General features: G+C 43.3%; 1 protein-coding gene across 4 annotated transcripts in view; it reads left to right on the forward strand.

Annotated features, from left to right (window-relative positions):
* PPP1R13B (protein phosphatase 1 regulatory subunit 13B) overlaps nucleotides 1–19,906 on the forward strand; it is an 85,908-nt gene that overhangs the window by 25,457 nt on the left and 40,545 nt on the right. For all 4 annotated transcript variants that reach the window (XM_054971189.1, XM_054971191.1, XM_054971190.1 and 1 more), the window contains exons 3-4: nucleotides 1,858–1,977; nucleotides 6,712–6,776. In XM_054971189.1, the coding sequence (XP_054827164.1) occupies nucleotides 1,858–1,977; nucleotides 6,712–6,776 (185 nt within the window). The remainder of the gene's footprint in view (nucleotides 1–1,857; nucleotides 1,978–6,711; nucleotides 6,777–19,906) is intronic.

Here is a 19,906-nt window from a genome sequence, read left to right on the forward strand (position 1 = left end):
GCTAAATATGCCTGTATAACTTGTGACCGCTATGACAAATACAGCCCACAATCCATGGATTACAATCTGTCAAGAGATTTACAGCCCCTTTGTGTTTTGTAGTTCTCAGCAGGCAGCAAAAATAGGTGGCTTAATGAACTCCTGGAGGGCTGCATGCAACTAGGTGGCTCTCTTGTGCAGGCCTGGGCTAGAATGATGATAATCAAAGTCATATTTTTGCTCTGTAAGACAACAGAATTAAAATGAGAGACAAACACGGTTAAATGCAGATGACTCAGTGGGAAGAAAGCCTGTGTGCTGTCAAAACTACAGATGTATAGCGCTAAGAACTTGTTCTGAGTTACTGATTTAGAAGTTTGTGGAAACTTGTTCTTTGGACTTAAAAAAAGTCTATTGGGAGAACTATTACGGCTATGTTCTGGGTTTTATCTTTTTTTCCTGTTTTTTTGTGGACAGGAGGGGATTATATTATTTGATCTGACACAACTAACTTTGACATATCACATCTAAAGAGTGCTCGGAAATGTTTCCTCATCCTCTTGGAAAGGTGTGACAAGTGGAGTGCCTCAGGGATCTGTCCTGGACCCCATGGTGTTCAACATCTTTATAAATGGCTTAGATGAAGGAATGGGGCGGGGGGGGGAATGCTCATTAAATTTGCAGATGGTACTAAATTAGGAAGGTAGCAGAAGGCAGAATCAAGATTCAGGATGATTTTAACAGATGGGGAAAAAATGGGCTAAAACTAATAAAATGAATTTCAACAGAGAAAAATGTAAGGTTCTGCATTTAGATAGGAAAAATCAAATGCATAATTAGAGGATGGAGGACACTTGTCTGGCAGTAGTATATATGAAAAAGATCTAGGGGTCTTAGTAGATCATACTCTGAACATGAGTCAGCAGTGTGATGTAGTAGCTACAAAGGCGAATATGATTTTGGGCTGCATCAACAGAAATACAGGATCACTTTGCTCTGGTTAGTCTTCTCTTGGAGTATTGTATTCAGTTTGAGGCAGTTTATGAAGGATGTTGACAGGCTACAACAGGTCCAAAGGAGGACAACAAAGATGGCGAGGGGTCTGGAGACCAAATCCTATGAGGAAAAGTTGAAAGAGCGAGGTATGTTTAGCCTGGAGAGCAGATGACTGAGAGGTGATATGATAGCCCTCTTCAAGTATTTGAAGGGTTGTCACATAGAGGATGGAACGGAGTTGTTTTCTGATGCCCCAGAAAGTCAGACCAAAACTAGCAGGTTAAAGTTAAAAGTAAAAGAGTTTTTTTGCTAAACATTAGGAAGAACTTCCTGAAAGAGCAGTTCCTCAGTAGAACAGGCTTTCAGGGGATTTGGTGGGCTCTCCTTCTTTGAAGGTTTCTAAGAACAGGCTAGGTGGCTGTCTGGCAGCAATGCTGATTCAGTGACTCAGTATGGATTTAGGCAGATCATGAGAGGAAGGGCAGGAAGGGATGAGCCAGTGCTAGGCCTTCATGGCCCTTTCTTATATGCCCAGGGCAATACCGGTTCTCTCCACTTCGGGGTCAGGAAAGAGCTTTTCTCCAGGCTAGATTTGCCAGGGATCCCGGAGTTTTCTTGCCTTCCTCTGGGCATAGAGCAGGGGGCAGTGGGGAAATGGCAGGGGGTGGAGAAAGAGCTGTGAATTTCCTGCATTGTGCAGAAGGTTGGACCAGCTCTATGTTCTCTATGTTTTTAACTTTGCAGTTTTTTAAAAAAAACCCTACCAAATGACTGAACAATAAAACAAGCTGCTATACTTCATTTTATTTACTTTGTTTAATCTTGGAAACATATATCAAATGAATTGCTCAGATAAGAAATATTTGGTTTTTCTATATTTAGAACGTCCCATTCCCTTTGATCACATGATGTATGACCATCTGCAAAAGTGGGGACCTCGCAGGGAGGAGGTGAAATTTTTTCTTCGACATGAAGAATCGCCAACAGAAAGCAATGAACAGGGTGTGTATATTTCTCTAAGGTTTGTTGCTACACCAGGAGGTAACCATCTCCAGCTTAATTTTAAAAATTCCACTAAAACTATGATATAAGAAAGCAAGTATTATTGTGTTGTAGTGACTCTGTAGAAGGGGCTGATAGAATCAGAGCCACATATGAACACTTCTCTGGGATACAATCCATGTCCTCATCCCAAAGAACCCATTTCCCCTTGGCATTGCCCACCCATCACATTTCTTTCTCACTTTCATAATTGCAATTTCCTTTGTCTGTTCTCTGACCCCACCCCACAGTGTGGTGTTTCTTTGTTTCTTCTTTTACCTTCATTATCACATACTCATCAGGTGACTCCCCCCCCCACCCCTGCTTTCCAGTACTGTCTTAGGTATCTGCTAACTTGGAACTTTTTTGCCATCTCCTTCTACTCTTCCCATCTTCCTTTCCCAAATAATCGTCTTAATTTATTGGAAATAAGCTGTCAGTTATGATTAGAGAGTAAATTTTAAAAAATATCATAGCAGATGTCTTAAAAACGAAAACACAGCCTTTCATTCTATGCTAGCAGTTTTAAAAGCATGACAGGGTTTGGGTGGGTATTGATTATTTGAGCTTCCAGCGGGTTAATCCAAAACTTACTGCTGAGCATTGCCCTCCTTCGCAGCAAATTGTGTAGAATCGCTTTTCCCTAGTTTGTGTTCTACTAGGCACTAACAATCCACATTTAGAAAATAAGCATCTAAACACACTCCGCTTCCTCTTGGAATCCTGCTTGCTACCTGATGCTTTCCCCCCACCTCAGTATAATTATACATAATTCAGAAATGCTTCACATAATCTTAAACTTGCCTAGTCTGCAATTGCCAGCATGCATACTTGGAAAATTGTTGATCTGTTGTTTTTCTGGTGCCAGTTGGAGTCTCAGAGAAAGACTTTCATTTTTGCACACAATCTTTTAAAGTAGATTGTAATCTCATTTAAGAACAGGAACATGTTTTGGGCTCTTGGTACATCAGTGTTGCTTTCAGTCTTGCTGCCAGTCGGCCCTCTTCAGATTACCCAGCTTCAAAGCAAGGCCAGCTCATCATGGTTTTTATCTCTTTAGGCTTGGGCAGAATGTTACTGTGCAAAATCCAAGTGTGTTTGAGTAACAGAGCAAACTCCAGTGTAGCCCCAAGACAGAACGGCCAGAGTGAGCTACACATCTGCTTTTTTCTGCTGCTGGTAAAATATCTGAAGCTCTCACCCCTGCTCTGTAGGGAAAAGCATTTACCTTCGATGTAGATACAGCGTACACATAATTCCACAGTGGCGGCACCAGAATTCTCCCTTTAAATAGTATTTTAAAAATTCAAAAACGTGATTTGTCTGTCTGCTAGCTGGCATCAGTGACACCCCAGTTCACTCTTGGACTCTGTCCTGAGCCAGATAGGCCATCTTCTTGTTCCTCCTCTTTCATATATTTGTATGTTTGTGTTGCCTTTTCAAACATACTCTTCTGCAGAAACTTGTAAGCCAATGTTCTTGGGCTCACAAGCTTACTCGTTTCCAAATTGCACTTTCCGTCTTCCCACCTTTTTAACTGTCATAGCTGGGGCAGTCACTCCTAGCATTATTAAAGAGTAAGAGGCTGCATCACAAGCAGCTTGGCAGCCTGGGTGTTGTGGCTGCAGTAAATCAAGTGAAGCTCCTTTCACAGACATGGTGATGTCAAATGAAGTTCTGCCGAGCTATAGTGGCCATACATGTTTGGTAAGTAGAAAGTACATAAAATATATAAGCTCTGTTGCTTAGTGTACATCTGCAGAAACATCTAAGCAGCCCGCCTTCTCAACTTGTATATAACATTGAAGGTGGGTGACCTTGTTCCAGTCATGCCTTCTCAGACTAACCTACCTCATAGGGTTGTTATGTGGAAAAAAAGGAAGTGAGGAGAAAGATGTAAGCCACTGTGAGTACCCATTGGGGAGAAAAGCAGGGTATAAATGAAATGAAATAAAAATGAATAAACCTGTCTCTTAAGTGACAGGTGTTAACTGAAATGAAAGTGATGATTCTTAATTCCATCAAATTGGTGGTGGTGGAAAGAGCTGTCAAGTCATAGCTGACTTATGGTGACCCCTGTAGGGGTTTTCGTGGCAAGAGATGGTTTGCCATTGCCTATGTCTACCACCCTGTTCTTTGTTGGTCTCCCATCCATTTACTAACTAAGGCTGGCCCTGCTTAGCTTCTGAGATCTGACAAGATCAGGCTTGCCTGGCCTATCCAGGTTGGGGCCCATCACAATTAAATACAGAGCATTTACTGACTGAATCATGTCTGCTTTGTAATTTTATAATGGACAAATGTAAACATCTGTTTGTCACAGTCACCTCTTCAGGTGAACACTTAAAATATTTCAGTTATGTATCTAAAAATGAAACTTATGAAGTGTCCCTTTCAGTAGGAGCTTGAAACAAACCAGCATCTCACTCTTCAAACCTTGCTTGCTTTCTACCAGACAAAGGAAGGCACTTTAGCAGTGATTCCTGTGTAGAAAATATATAATGGCTCAATGCTGCTGTATCAGTTTGGAAAATTACATGGCTTGGGAGACTTCAGATAAATGTGTTATGCCCCTTTAGTTTTCCACATCAAAAGTAGTTGAGGTTTGATAATGGGTGATTTCACATATATTTGTTTTGATGCATTGTTGCTCATCCTTTTGAGATTAAGATTCAGTTTTTTAAAATCCTTGGCTTACATAGCTTGTGGAAAAACAGCCAGTTTCCTCTAAACCAAGCAAACTCTTTAAAAATAAAAACCCAGGGAGAAAATGAATCATGTTTGTATTGGGGAATTTTATGGGGCATCTGTGAAATGGCCTCTAATATTCTTTTACGGTGAGCTCAGCTGGAACTGCTGTTTCTTTCAAGGCACAGAAATGAAAATGTATCAGTCCAGCTGTGATAACATGATGTTCATTTCATTAGTTTGCATAACGATCCTGTTTCCTGGTTCTGTGGTAGTGAAATCTGTTTGTCCTAAAAAAGATAAGAAAACCTCGACATGGCAAAGTTGCGAACAAAGAACCAAATCTAGGCAAAGTTGTGCCATTTAAATCCTACTGATTACAGTTGGAGTGATTTAAGCATGTTCTTATGCCCCTTAATGAACTCAGTGAGACTGAGAGGCTCAGTCATGTTCTCATGTTTGTTTGTTTTTAATGTGGGGGAACAGATAAGGCTCCCCCCCACTCTGGGGAGGGGGTTAGGTCTGCCAGGGTTTCAAGGCAAAGATGAGGTGAAATTAACAAATCTCTTTTCAGTTTCATCTCATTTGCCCTATCTCTCCAGGGAACCTTTTCAGCAGAAGCACCTGTTCAGTGGATCTTCATGTCTGGAGGAAACTTTAGTTAAGGAGAGTGATTTGCAGATGGACATGGAATAGAGCAACTGACAACATTAGCAGGGATAATCAAGGGCCAGTTTTATTTTATCAGCAAGCCAAGGAACTGCAGCAGTCAAGAGCAAAATGTACCCCATACTTAACCACCATGTTGGGCCTTGTCTGTCTGCTCATCCCTGTATTCTGGGTGAGGCCGCCCTAGCTTTGAGCCTTAAGCAATCAAGTTACATGCAGCCCAGGCTCCTCTTTACCAAGCCTTTACTGACCTTCAAGGAAGGTGTGTAGTGTCTCTTATCCCTAGCTGTGAGGTCTCTGAGTCCAGGACAGTGTCACCCCCCCAAGAGAAGGGGTGCCTGTCCCAGTTCCACAAGAAGTACTCTTAATCCTGAGGTCCTGGTCTGAAGAATTTCCTGCTCATACTTCTCACAATGGCTCAGAGTGCTCATCTAAGCATTATACTTAGAACTTAACAAACTTTGCCCACACTGGTATCACAACCAACTGATATGGATACCTAAGGCAACCAACTCATTAGGGTCTTGGAAAGTTCATCCCTGTGATCATCAGACCTCCCCCCTTCCCAAAGCTTGTGGCCAGTTGAGTTGGGGAGGCAAAAAATTGCTACTTGATTCCAACCCCCCCCCCCCCAAGCAACTGTAAGTCGGGAGAGAGGATGACAGCTTTGTACAATGCTGGATCAAAGACAAAGGGTAATGGCATGACCACGCCTTATATGGCCTTTTCCTGTGTTGCCTCTCCTCACACTGTGCATATGCTCCCCTGTGCATGCCCTCCCTAACAGGCTCCTTTCCGTGCGCTTCTGGCAAATCCCAGCTCCTTGCTTTTCATCCTTTGCAGGGAAGGAAATTGAGTGGCATTCTCTCCCCTCCTCCCAAAGAAGCAGCAGCAATGTTGAGGATAGGTGCTGTTTACTAGAAAAGAGTGTCTGCCCGAAGTTCCTCTGGCATAAGCTGCACCAGTAGGTACTTTGGTTAAGAAGAGACAGGTGGGTGAGGTTTTCACAGCATTAGCAGTTTTTCTTTTCTGTAAACATGTGCAAAACAAGAGGGTAGCGAGACTAGATATTTACACTGCAGTAATAATGCTCCTTGGGTTAACATCCATTGCAATAGTCATTGGTGTTGCTGTTGATTTGAGCATTTAATAGATTTAGAAAAACAAATGCCAATCCTACCACAAAGATGGAAAACACTCATCTGCTTTTCAACATAATAAATTATGACTCAATAATACTGTTTTATCCTGTTTTAATTTTTTTTTAAAGCTGTCTAACCCTTTAGCTGTTACACACCAAGGCAATACATGTAAATTTGGTAACTGTGTTATTCCTAGGCCGCCAAACTCAAAATCAGAGGAATGGAGTTAATATACCTGCAGAGAAACGTACTGAAAATGGGGTATGTTGAAATTACTAATACCATATACATACAGAAAATAATATAAATACAGTATGTCATGTTGTGCCTCTAAATATGTAGTTAGAAATGTATAATCCAAAATGTTTTTTGAAGCACTGTTATTGGCTGGCACATTGATTTGCTCTCTCTTTTTACTAATTTCTCGTTTTAAATTAATTTATTTTGGTGTCTGCGCTGACCTTTCCCATGGGCTCAGGGCCAATAACAGTATAAGAGCAGGAATACAATATGAAGAGCTCACCAGATTAAAAGCATAACTGTAACCTGCTGCTGCTGTTTGAATTCCTGATAGCTTTTTTTTGGAAGATCTTTAATGAGCTTATAGGCAGTTTGAAGATGATAGACTTGACCACTAGCCTGTCTGTTTTAATTATCTGTATTAATGATGTGTTCTGATGTTTTAAGTGGATGATTCTTTTGTGTTGTGTGCACTGTGGGTCCTGAGTGTTGTGGGGAAAGGTGAGTTATAAATATACTGCTGTAAAACTGTTCAGCGTTAGGTGGCTTTTTGACTGAAATGTTGCCATTCTTCTGCTTAATTCTCTTTATAGCAAACCTTGTCAAATTTTCTTCAGCTTTACGAGCCATCTCAAAAATTTAGGAGCCATTCATTATTTTTCTGCTTACAGCATTTTATATTTTAATGGCCGTTCTTTCTAATTATCGTTACCACAGAACCTAATCCTAAACTCTTTAGTTTCTTGTCATTTTTTAAAAGCTGTAACAAAAGTGTTGTAGCATATACATAAATATGGCATAACCCCTGGTGGTCATCACAACCTCTGTTCCCCACCTAAATAAGCGTCATAGTTCTGAGAATCACCAAGAGATTCTTATGATATATGATTGCTAAAAGTACTAGTTCCTACAATGAAATTTGTAGGCACCATGGTGCTCTGGTGTCTGGGATTTGTTGAGACCTGAGTTATAGAATGTGAATTTAAACCAGAAAATCCTCGTGTATGTTCTGCCAGTTTAGCTACTAATGTACACTTAGAGTAAAGAAATTCCTCAGCTGAGCTGCAAGCTTTTTATTTTAATTGGGGGGAGGATTATTTATTTATTTATAGTCCACCTTTCTCACTGAGATTACATTGTCAATATCAAGGACATTTCCATAGACAATGCCATAGGGTTAATAAATACAAGTTTACAAAGATATAGCATTAGCAAGAATCCAATACAGAGTTGAAGAAATGTTGAAACAGAGCATAATCAATTCTAGGACTGACATTAGAAAACATGAAGCACAGGTAGCTCATAGGAGCACATATTTAAAGTAACAAATAGGATGTAAGACAACATAGTGGTGAAGTCTATGGTCCCTAGCTTATTAGCGAAGCATCTGAGAGCCCCTCCCTATACAGCCCTCCTATCTGAGTAAAAAGCCTTTTTGAATAATTTGCATTTGCATCGTTTGCAGTAGTAATAGCTAGCAATCCTATTAAATATTGTTAAACTAAAAACTAGGGTCTGTTTCATTCTTTTAATGCATTTAATCTAGTAGTAACTGTTCTTCATAGTGTCTTCTATTTGTAAGAGATTAAAGTGCCCCCATTGGTAGTTTATAAAGACTCAAGAGTGGATTGTTCTGTGCTGCTGAGAGAGACGATTCCTTCTTAAATGGCTTTCATAGCATTTCTGATAGCTGAAATCTGCTTTTAACATACACAAATTGGAGTTTGTTTCCTCCCCATGACTTGAGATTCTAGATTTCAGTTTAATCCCCTTTTGAATCACTGTAGGTGTAAGGGATGGAGTGGAACTAACTGGGATTAAAGGAAGTTTTAGAATTTCAGTTTGTGGGGAGAAAAGAAGCACCAATTTGCACGGATGCTGCAGTCAGATGTCATTGCAAACTGGGGCATGGTTCAGTCTTTCTCAGATCAGGAGGCCATCAGTTGTGCTTAGTATAACTAGCTAGATTTATTTATTTACATTATTATAGTCCACCTTTCTCACTGAGACTCAAGGCGAATGACATTGTGTAGGTTAACAGCATGGGACATCCAGTGAAACATAGCAGTAGACTTGGATTGCAAAAATCTGAACACAAGCAAAGGTCTTTGGCAAGCAGGCAAACACGCTAATTATCTAACAATTCCAGTCTAAAAACCTGTGCTCATTTTCTGGCAGGAGAACAAAAGAGCAGCTTTATGAACTTGAGTAATCAGCTTACTTTTATTTAGTTTGTTAGGTGAATGTTGACTATTTTTCTAGTTCTAGAATAATAAAAGAACTGATAAGTTATTTTTAACATTTTTAACATTTCTCCCTCTGAGGCGGAGGACATCTTGGGTGTTTCCCACCAACCAATCGGGGAGGCAGGAAGTAGAATCTTTCTTCCTCTTCCTTGGTATGTGGGACCACCCTCTCTTTCCTCAGTTCTTTTCCTGCCTCAGGGGAGAGCAGTTCTCAATAGGCTAGCTCTGCTACCTTTTGATCATATCTTTGTCTTAGTGTTTTTTCCTCTATTACCTGTCATTACCTCTGTTCCCACCTCGTCTGTTCACCCCTCCACCTTTGTCCTTCTTCTCCTCTTCTTCCTTTTTTCTCTCAAAAAAAAAAAAAAAAAAAAAAAGAGGGGAAGACAGAGGGAAAAAATCCCTCTAATTAGGAATGGAGAGACAGATGAGGGAACAGGAGTCATCGGACTCGGAGGAATCCTTTTTGGAAAGGGCTGAGGGCTGTTCTCCAGGAACCGTCCTCCCGACGGTGGAAACAGGCCCGGCCGGGTCCGACTCGCCTTTGAGGCCTGATCGGCCCCCCGGCAGAAGAGTGCGCGACGACGGAGCACAGCCCACCAAGAAACGGCCCCGTCTGTTGCAGACGGAGCCGGGGAGAGCCGCGCGTCGTCAGCAGACGCCAGGAGAGAGCGCGGCTGCAAAAAGCCCTCTTTCGGCGGGAACAGCCGCTGCGGCCCGTTTCCCGCCAAAAAGCATCGCCGAGGTTGCCAACCTCCCGGCGGGGGAGTCGAGGCAATTTTCACCTATACCGGCGCAGGGCTCCAGACACAGCACTCCAGAAGACAATGTAAGTGCTTCCTCCGTATCCCCCGAGATGTTAGCAGCTATTCGAAGGTCCCTTAGAGAAGAACTAAGGTCCCTTTGTCAAGCAGAAAGCCCAGGGCCTAGCCCTTCCTCCCTAGATGAGCCCACAGGATTGTCTCAGGCTCAGAGCAACATGCCTGCATCCTGGCCAACAAAAGCAGCCAGAAAGCAGCAAAACAAAACCCCTAGATGGGTGGAGGAGGACCACTCACTTAGCGAGGCTTCTGAGGAGGGGGAGTTTCTCTCAGAGGAGGAACAAGAAGCAAGTACCACCATTCCAGAACAGTCTCATAGGCTGTTTCAAATGGACGATTATACTTACCTATTGTCCAAAACTCTTTCAGCCCTGGATCTGAACGAGTCAGGAAAGGGGGAGGAAGAACAAACCCCCTCACAGGGATCACAAGGCAGACCAAAAGGGAATAGGGAGTTCTTCCCCAGATCAGAGAACAACCCTAGAGTCTTCCCTTTTCCTGAGTATTTTGAGAGGCAGCTCAAGGCAGAATGGCTGACGCCAGCAGCCAACAAACAGGTTCCCAATGTGATGAAAAAGTTATACGTGTTACCTAACTTTGCCAATCAGTTCCTGCAGGTACCCGTGATTGACGCGCCTGTTGCTGCTCTTCAGTCCCAGGGACTTCTTTCGGAAGATGGCCAAGGGATGATAAAGGATGGCCTAGACAAAAAAGGAGAAGCGGTGCTAAAAAGAGCTCACGAGGCCCTGGCTATGTCTATCAAGGCATCCTCCATAGCCTCCATGGTGTCCAGAGCTGCAGTAGTCTGGACCAGGAGACTAATTCAGTTACTGCCAGAAAATAACAGGAGGCTCCTGGACGGAACTAACAGAATATTGAAGGCCTGCACCTTCACTGCAGATGCCACACTGGACGCAATGACCATGGCCTCTCGAGCACTGGCGTCTTCTTCTTCGGCCAGGCGACTTTTATGGCTCCGGGCTTGGCAAGCGGATCTCCAGGCCAAACTTATTCTGATGGCCTACCCATTCCAAGGCGACAAACTCTTTGGGGATCAGTTGGAAAAAATATTAGTGGAAACCAAGGATAAGAAAAAGGCACTCCCAAAGTCCCTGAGGAGACCAGAGAGACGATCCTTCGGGTACCAAACGTTCAGATCGCACCATACCTTGCCTAGGAATCGTCAGGATCATAAACGTAACTGGTCTGCGACTAGACCACAACCTCGGAGAGGCCCCTTCCAAGCCAAGTTCAACAGACAACAAGGACTCCGCGGCAACAGGCACGAGTCCGAGGATAAGGGCCAGAAGCCCTGACTCTCAAAGCGCTCCGGTGGGGGGACGACTGCTCAGTTTTCAACAAATATGGGCAGAGTCCAAGGCGGATGCCTGGGCATTGGAGATTGTATCAAAAGGCTATGCAATAGAATTTCGTACCTTTCCACCGGAGCGATTCATCATCTCGCCCTTCAAAAGAGACCCACACAAGAGGCGAATCACCATTCAAGCCATACAACACCTCTTACAAATAGGGGCAGTGGAACCAGTTCCTGCAGAAGAAAAGGGTCAGGGCGTATACTCAATATTTTTCACAGTCCCCAAACGGAACGGGGACTGGAGAGCCATCCTGGACTTAAAATATGTAAACAAATTCATCAAGCTGAAGCGGTTCAGGATGGAAACTCTTCGATCTATTGCAGAGGCTCTACAGCAAGGGGAGTTTCTAACGTCGATCGACCTCACCGAAGCATATCTCCATGTGCCCATCGCCCCAGCCCACCGAAAATTCCTGAGATTCTGCATACACGACAGCCATTTTCAGTTCAGAGCAATGCCATTTGGCCTGGCAACGGCTCCCAGAGTGTTTACAAAACTGTTGATAGTTCCCATAGTCAAACTCAGAGAGCGGGGATTCCAATTACATCCCTACTTGGACGATGTCTTAATAAGATCTGTCTCCCTGGAAACATCGATCGAGGAAACAGCAGAAGTCATTCGAATTCTGGAGACTTATGGCTTCCTTATCAATCGAGCCAAATGTTCCCTTCAGCCGACACAACGTCTAGAACACCTGGGTCTCATTATAGACACCAAAGAAGGTTGCATGTTTCTTCCGAAAGAGAAGAGAACAAAACTAATTCGAATGGCATCCAATATAATCAGACAACCATCATCATTACTAATGGACCTGTCCAAATTCATGGGCCTGTTAGTGGCACACTCGGAAGCAATTTACTGGGGCAGATTCCATCTACGACCTCTACAGGGTTTTCTACGCCCATTCCAGTCCCAGATCGTCCACAAAACGATCCTCAAAGTCCAAGTGCCACTCCCGATCAAGGAAAGCCTGCGCTGGTGGACTACCGAAATGAACCTGCTACAGGGCAAGAGCTTCCTCACCCATCGTCTTATTCAAATATTCACCGATGCCAGCTTGACAGGCTGGGGCGCAACCCTAGAGGGTTTTCCGACGCAGGGAGAGTGGTCAGCGAGGGAAAGGAGACTCCCGATCAATGTATTGGAGATGCGGGCAATCTTCCTAGCTCTGAAATTCTTCAGCAGCCAAATGACTCTCGACCACGTACTGATACGGACGGACAATATCGCAGCAAAGTCCTATCTGAACAAACAAGGGGGAACGAGATCGTCCCGTCTACAACGAGAAGCCAACAAAATCATCAGGTGGGCAGAACACAACATCAAATCCCTACAAGCAGAGCACATCCGAGGAGTGCTCAATATCCAAGCAGATTGGCTGAGCAGAGAGTCTCTGCACCCGGGGGAGTGGACCTTGAAGAGAGAGATCTTCCAGATGCTGGTGAGACACTTCGGGAAACCAGAGGTAGATCTGTTTGCATCTCACAGGAACAATCAACTCCCGAGATTCTTTTCCAGGTACTTCCATCCACGAGCAGAGGGGACGGACGCCCTACATGCGTTATGGCCAATGGGCCTTCTGTACGCCTTTCCTCCTCTACCAACGATTCCCAAGCTTCTGAGAAAAATAAAAGAACAGCAAGCGACAGTGATCATGGTCGCCCCTTGGTGGCCGAGAAGGCCGTGGTTTGCAGCTCTGCGCCGGATGTCAATAGCCTCTCCTCTCAGACTGCCAAGCCACCCAGATCTACTACAGCAGGGGCCCATTTGGCACCCCCGTCCAGAGTGGTGGGCTCTGACAGGCTGGAAATTGAGCGGGACCATCTCCGACTAGAGGGTTTCCCTCCAGACATTATAACCACCCTGCTGGCTTCCAGGAAGGCGTCAACAGTCAGGATATACAACGCGTCCTGGAAAGCTTTTCATCGCTGGTGTAGACGCAAGCAAGTCGATCCAACTCAACCCACCAAGGCTTCGATACTGAGTTTCTTGCAAGAGGGGCTAGACAGAGGTTTACGCCCGGCCACGCTGAGGAAACAGGTGGCAGCCATTAGCACTGTTCTACCAGCATTAGATGGAGTACCTCTGGCCTCACATCACCATGTGCGAAGGTTCCTGAGGGGTGCTACATTGTTGAAACCTCCAACGGTACACAGGTTTCCTACTTGGCGCTTAAGTATCGTTCTCTCAGCATTGACAAAACCTCCATTCGAGCCCATTAAGGATGTACAACTGAAATGGCTGAAGCTGAAGACAATTTTTCTTGTGGCCATTACCTCGGCTCGACGTATCTCCGAGTTGAGCGCTCTCTCTGTCCGTCCAGACCTATGCATTTTTCATAGGGACAAGGTGGTCCTTAGGACAGACCCTTCCTTTATGCCTAAGGCGTATTCCACATTCACAGGAAATCAATCACAGGAAATCAATTTGCCCTCCTTTTGTCCGAAGCCATCTCATCCGAAAGAAAAGGAATGGCACAATCTTGACGTTAGGAGAGCTCTTAAGGCATACATGATGAGGACTGAATCGATCCGTCAATCGGATTCTCTCTTCGTCAACGTTTCACATCCCAGATTGGGGCAACGCATGTCATCCACTGCCATTGCATACGCCATCAAATCATGTATACAAGAGGCCTACAAAACTATGAAGCTGGAAGTTCCATCAGGAATCACAGCACACTCGGCAAGGAGCGCAGCTACAAACGCAGCTCTCAGACGGAATGCCTCCATAGAAGACATATGTAAAGCAGCTACCTGGTCGTCGTCATCCACTTTCATCAGGCACTACCATATCCATACTTATGCTTCGGCAGATGCAGCATTTGGACGTAGAGTTCTTCAGCATGTAGTAGAGGACGAAGACTCCGTCCCACCCAGGACTTAGTAAACTGCTTTGGGAGCACCCAAGATGTCCTCCGCCTCAGAGGGAGAACGGCCCCTTGGATACTCACCGTGAAGGGTCCTTCTCCTCTGAGGACAGGAGGACATCTTGCCCTCCCTGGAGCTTCGTCCATCTGTCATTGTCAGTTCTGTACTTCACATTGTTACTCATGTCATTATACATGTTCCGGCTGTAAATCTAGTTATTGATGCCGGAGTTTGTTCTGTGTTTTCATTGTAGAGAGTGTTTGCATGTTTGCATGTTGTTCTTTCTTCTTCTATTCTCAGATTACAGTTATAATAGTGTATAGGTTTAGTAAGCACGAGATACTGCTGAGGGGAGTCACCCGAACTGAGGAAAGAGAGGGTGGTCCCACATACCAAGGAAGAGGAAGAAAGATTCTACTTCCTGCCTCCCCGATTGGTTGGTGGGAAACACCCAAGATGTCCTCCTGTCCTCAGAGGAGAAGGACCCTTCACGGTGAGTATCCAAGGGGCCGTTCTCAGATCAGGAGGCCATCAGTTGTGCTTAGTATAACTAGCTAGATTTATTTATTTACATTATTATAGTCCACCTTTCTCACTGAGACTCAAGGCGAATGACATTGTGTAGGTTAACAGCATGGGACATCCAGTGAAACATAGCAGTAGACTTGGATTGCAAAAATCTGAACACAAGCAAAGGTCTTTGGCAAGCAGGCAAACACGCTAATTATCTAACAATTCCAGTCTAAAAACCTGTGCTCATTTTCTGGCAGGAGAACAAAAGAGCAGCTTTATGAACTTGAGTAATCAGCTTACTTTTATTTAGTTTGTTAGGTGAATGTTGACTATTTTTCTAGTTCTAGAATAATAAAAGAACTGATAAGTTATTTTTAACATTGTCCTTAAATGGTAACTATTCTCCTGTAACTCTGTATATGAGTGATAACACATTAAGGATTTTTAAAAATCTGCAGGGTCAGTTTTGTTCTATGAAATTTATTGTTTCTTCATAGTCATTATTTGTAATACCAGATTTTGTTCAAGGGAAAACATATTATTACTGTGGGTTGGATCCTGCTTAAAATTTCTATGCACTTAATTTCTATGTACTTTTTGCTGGTTTGACTTAACCAAACTATTCTGGGAGGGGTCTCCTCTGCCCAGGAGCAGCATTATGGGCTGCAGGAGGATATGGGGATGTCATATTTCCATAGACAGTGATTTTTCTTTCCCTGGAAGTATTAAGCAGATCCAAGCTTGTGGGTTATGGTTCCAATTTGTTGTAGTAGTTAGAGTGTCAGACTTGGTACTGGGGAGACCGAAATTCAAATCCCTATTAGGCTATGAATTCCAATAGGTGACCTTTGGCCTTCCTTTCTCTGCCAAACCAGCCTCATAGGGAATCAAATGGATGGGTGGCGGGAGCCATGTATGCCACCCTGAGATCATAGGAGGAAAGGGCAGGATAAGACTAGTGGTAGATAATAGTTTTCATTTTTCTTTTTAAAGCCCTTTTTGTGATTTAAGTTAAGGCGATAAAACACAAATATCACCCACACCAATGCTAATTGCCTGTATAATTTGCATGTGTTATTAACAATAAACTTCATTAATTTTATCCTGCTCTTCCTCCAAGGAGCTGAGGACAGGTGGGTTCCCTCCCACGTCTTTACCTTTGCAACAGCTGTGGGAGATAGGTTGGGCTGAGAGGTGTTTGCTGGGTCTCCGAGAGCTTCGTGATTGAGTAAGGGTTTGAATCTAGGTCTCCTCAGCCCTAATGCTCTGCACTGGCATCACTCTGGTGCACTCACATCACTCCTGGGGACAACCGGAAGAAATATGGTGGATGCACTAGCTTTTTGCAAAAATTCTATGGTACTATAGTGTGCCAGTGTGGTGGTAGTGCATTTTCCTCCAGCTGGTGCTTCAGTCACTGGTGGGCAACAAAATGGGAGGTCTTGCATCCCTACTTTCTTTAATCTAGTTGCCTTTCTGCAGGAGGGAATATAGATCCAGAGGAGTTAGCCATGTTAGTCTGTAGTAGCAAAGATAGAAAAGAGTCCAGTAGCACCTTTAAGACTAACCAACTTTACTGTAGCATAAGCTTTCGAGAATCACAGTTCTCTTCTTCAGATGCATGTGAAGAAGAGAACTGTGATTCTCGAAAGCTTATGCTATAGTAAAGTTGGTTAGTCTTAAAGGTGCTACTGGACTCTTTTCAGGAGGGAATAGTAATTCTTTTTGAAAATGGTGATGACAATACAGATTCCCTCCATTGAAATCTTAAGGGTGGGCTAATAAATCAGTCAAGCTCAGTATTTGGAAGAGAGGAGTTAATTTATAATTTCTTTTTAAAAATAAAACTGGCGGAGCCTGCCTGTGCTGGCTTTGATTACTGAATTGCAGGCTGATCATCTTTAGTTTGTCCCATTGTTTACTGAACCTTTTGCAATGCTTGAGGCGTTTAGCACATCAATGAAACTGCAGGGTCATTTTGCCATTAGAACAAACATTCACTGTTACATGGGAGTATTCTATCTACAGCGAGAGCTGGAGCTGTTTAAATAGAAAGTGTGTTCAATCAAAAAGAGAACTGCAACATTAACAATGGAATTAAAAATATTAGAAATGTTAATTACTGCTATACAGTGGGGCTCCATCCACATGACTCTTGTAGCAGCCATAATGGGAGTGGATTGAATGCAATTTGAGTCCTTTCTTGCTCTCTAGTACATGATTTTGCAATTGCTTCACTTAGTCCCAGATACTAATTTTCCATGCCACTGCAAAGCTATTAGAATGGTAAAATGTGGCTCTAGTTGGGGAAAAGTAACACATCAAACACCTGGGAAGGAGCAAACTAAAACTACATTTATTCAAGCCACATCTCACCAGCTAAAATGGTCAAACCTGCTCAGTAGTGTAAAAAGTTCTCCATAGTTTTCAAGCCAGTTGTTTCCCTTAGGTTCATTTGTGGGGCCAGTTACTGCTGTCAGCAGAACTGAGCATTAAAGCTTTCCTTCAATAGGTGCCACTTCTTACTGTATGTCTGTATGCTTGGTAGAAAGTTGCACAGATGCTCCCCTATGAAAAACAAACCACCTACACATAAGAAAAATAGTATTGGGGAAGGGGCTGTGCTAAACCCTTTCCCCTAAACATATGAATTTTATTTAGGCAGAGATTTTTTAATGGGGTAAGAATTAAAAAATGCAAACCATTCCCTTTGCTTGCAGTGCAGTCTGTATTGTTATAATCCATAGAAAGCTGCTTGATTCTGTTGTTTGCACAAACTAGCACTCAGGTATGGTTCTGGGATTTGGCCCATTGGCCCCGTGCCTACAACGACTAAAGTGGACTGCCAAGCTACCCCTCCTTATTCTGATGTCATAAACCCTGAAAACAATCCCTCTGTAACCTGTTATTCTGATGGAAGTGATGGCATAAACACATGAAATGTTTGTTTGAGAGAGGAGCTAGATTCTCCAAACAGTCTGGGTATGTGAGGGGGAAAGTTTCTATTTTTAACATGTTGAAATGTAAGTATGTTATTTCTTAGGTTCACCGTTTGATACCCACTGGCTTTTCCAGGCACTAAAAATTGATGTTTTTCCTTTAAATTTTATGCGACTGGCTCAGTTTTCATAGTAGCACAAATGTATTTGTCCCTGTGTAATGGAACAGGACAAAGGCTTAATGTGTGGGGATAGCTGAATTCTTGGCCACTGGTTTTAAAATGCTCAGGGGTGAACTGTAAACTTGCTTATTGCTTATTCCTGTAAACTGGTGGAAGTACAGGAAGAGGCACCTGATAAGCTGACACGAAGAGAACTTGATTCTCGAAAGCTTATGCTAAAATAAAATTGGTTAGTCTTAAAGGTGCTACTGGACTCTTTTTGATTTTGCTACCACAGACTAACACGGCTAACTTCTCTGCATCAATAATCATTGCCACTGATTAGGGTCTGAGCCTACTGGCCCCCAAGTGCTGGTAGAGTTGCTAGGGCTTGACTTTGCTTGTCCCTTGCTGCCAGTGGCCCATCAGGAAACGTTCTTCCTAGTCAAAAAACCAGTCTGCCCCTGAAGGTGCTGGAGGAAGATAAGTTTATGCCTCTCAACAACTAAAATAACACATAATACATGAAAAAAGCTAGTGCGGGGGATGGTATGTGTCGATGTGGAGGGGGGAGCTGATTATGGCTTCATGTGGGTTCTGTCTGGAACAAAATGTGTGTGTGGGGTGTCCACTGGTCTTTTCTTCCATATCCTATTCCATGTAGCAATTACAGCTCCAATAGATATATTAGCCGGGGAATCATGAGTGGATCCTAAGGTACTCAGTGTTCATGAGGTGGAGTGGAGAATGCTCTCAAGTCATAGTTGACTTATGGCGACCCCTGGTGGGGTTTTTATGACAAGAGACTAACAGAGGTGGTTTGCCATTGACTGCCTCTGCAATCCTGCTCTTTGTTAGAGGTCTCCCAACCAGTTACTAACCAAGGCCAACCCTGCTTACCTTCTGAGATCTGCTGAGTTCAGGCTACCTGGGATATCCAGGTCAGTGTTCATAGAGTGGCTATTTTAGACTACAGTTGAGAGTGCTGTCTGGGGAAAAATTCAACAAAGTACTGTGGGATCCAACCTACCAGTTGAGTCCAACACAACAAATATGCACACTTGTACATGAAAAAATGATTATCTGAAAAAGACATTTGTGTTTGCTACTATAACACATAGTTTACATGTAGTGGCTTGGATCCAGATGACTGCAAACAGAGTGGAACTGGTCTTGGCAGATTTTCTGGTCCTTCTACAGCCTTTGTGTTCTCTAAAAATTTCTCCTGAGTGTTGGGCAACTCTCACAAATGGGATGTGGAATAGGAAATTGGAGGCTGTGTGAATATAGCAAGAGCTTGTCCAAGAGGAGGGAACAGTTTCTGCCAATTCCTACTTTTAAATGTAAGCCCAAACCGTATATCATAGTTTTAGGTAAGTAGCGCTATGTTGGTCTGCACTAGAACAGCAAGATTCAAGGCCACGTTAAAGAACAACGGGTTTCAGGGTAGAAGCATTCAAGAGTCAAAGCTCCCTTTGACTCCCAAAGTAGAAATGGATATCTTTGAGCCTTTATATCTCAAGAAGCCAGAAAGTGGGAGAAGTGTTGCAAGGAAGGGCATCAAGATGCTAATGTACAGTGCAGCTTCATTAGAGCAGAAATTATCATCTATAGTGAGATAAGAATCCTATGTCTCTGTTCAGCCCCGTGGAGGGGCAGGGTCCATCATCTGAATTTGTGAATGAACTTAATTTCAGTAATCTCACATTGTAATCTTCCTTTGAAGTCTCTTAGTGGCAGTCCTCAGAGAAGCTTCAAGGGAAGATGATCATGTGAGATTGCTGGAATTGAGTTCACAAATTCAGAATGATGGACCCCCCTCCCTTCCCGCCTTGCCTGGGGCTGAATAGAGACATAGGTTTCTTATCTCACTATAGATGCTAATTTCTGCTCTAATCAAGCTGGACTGTACATTTGCGTCCTGATGCCCTTCCTTGCAACACCCATCTCACCTTCTGAGATATAAAGGCTGAGATATAAAGGCTTAGGGATTTCAGTTTGTACTTGTATCTGACAAAGATAGTTTTCTTTGACTCTTGAAAGCTTCTACCCTGAAAGTCTTGTTGGTCTGTATATCATGTCATTCCTTACAGTAACCAATATTGAGGGAGTTGCAGTTGGAAGATAAAAATACATAAATACCTGTTTTTCTTAACTTCTTTTGTGGTTCTCTGAAACCACACCTCTTATTTACACTTTTCAATGTACAGATACAAGCAACTTGA

Source organism: Eublepharis macularius, chromosome 2 (genome assembly GCF_028583425.1).
Source record: "Eublepharis macularius isolate TG4126 chromosome 2, MPM_Emac_v1.0, whole genome shotgun sequence".
In the NCBI taxonomy this organism is placed as follows: Eukaryota; Metazoa; Chordata; class Lepidosauria; order Squamata; family Eublepharidae; genus Eublepharis; species Eublepharis macularius.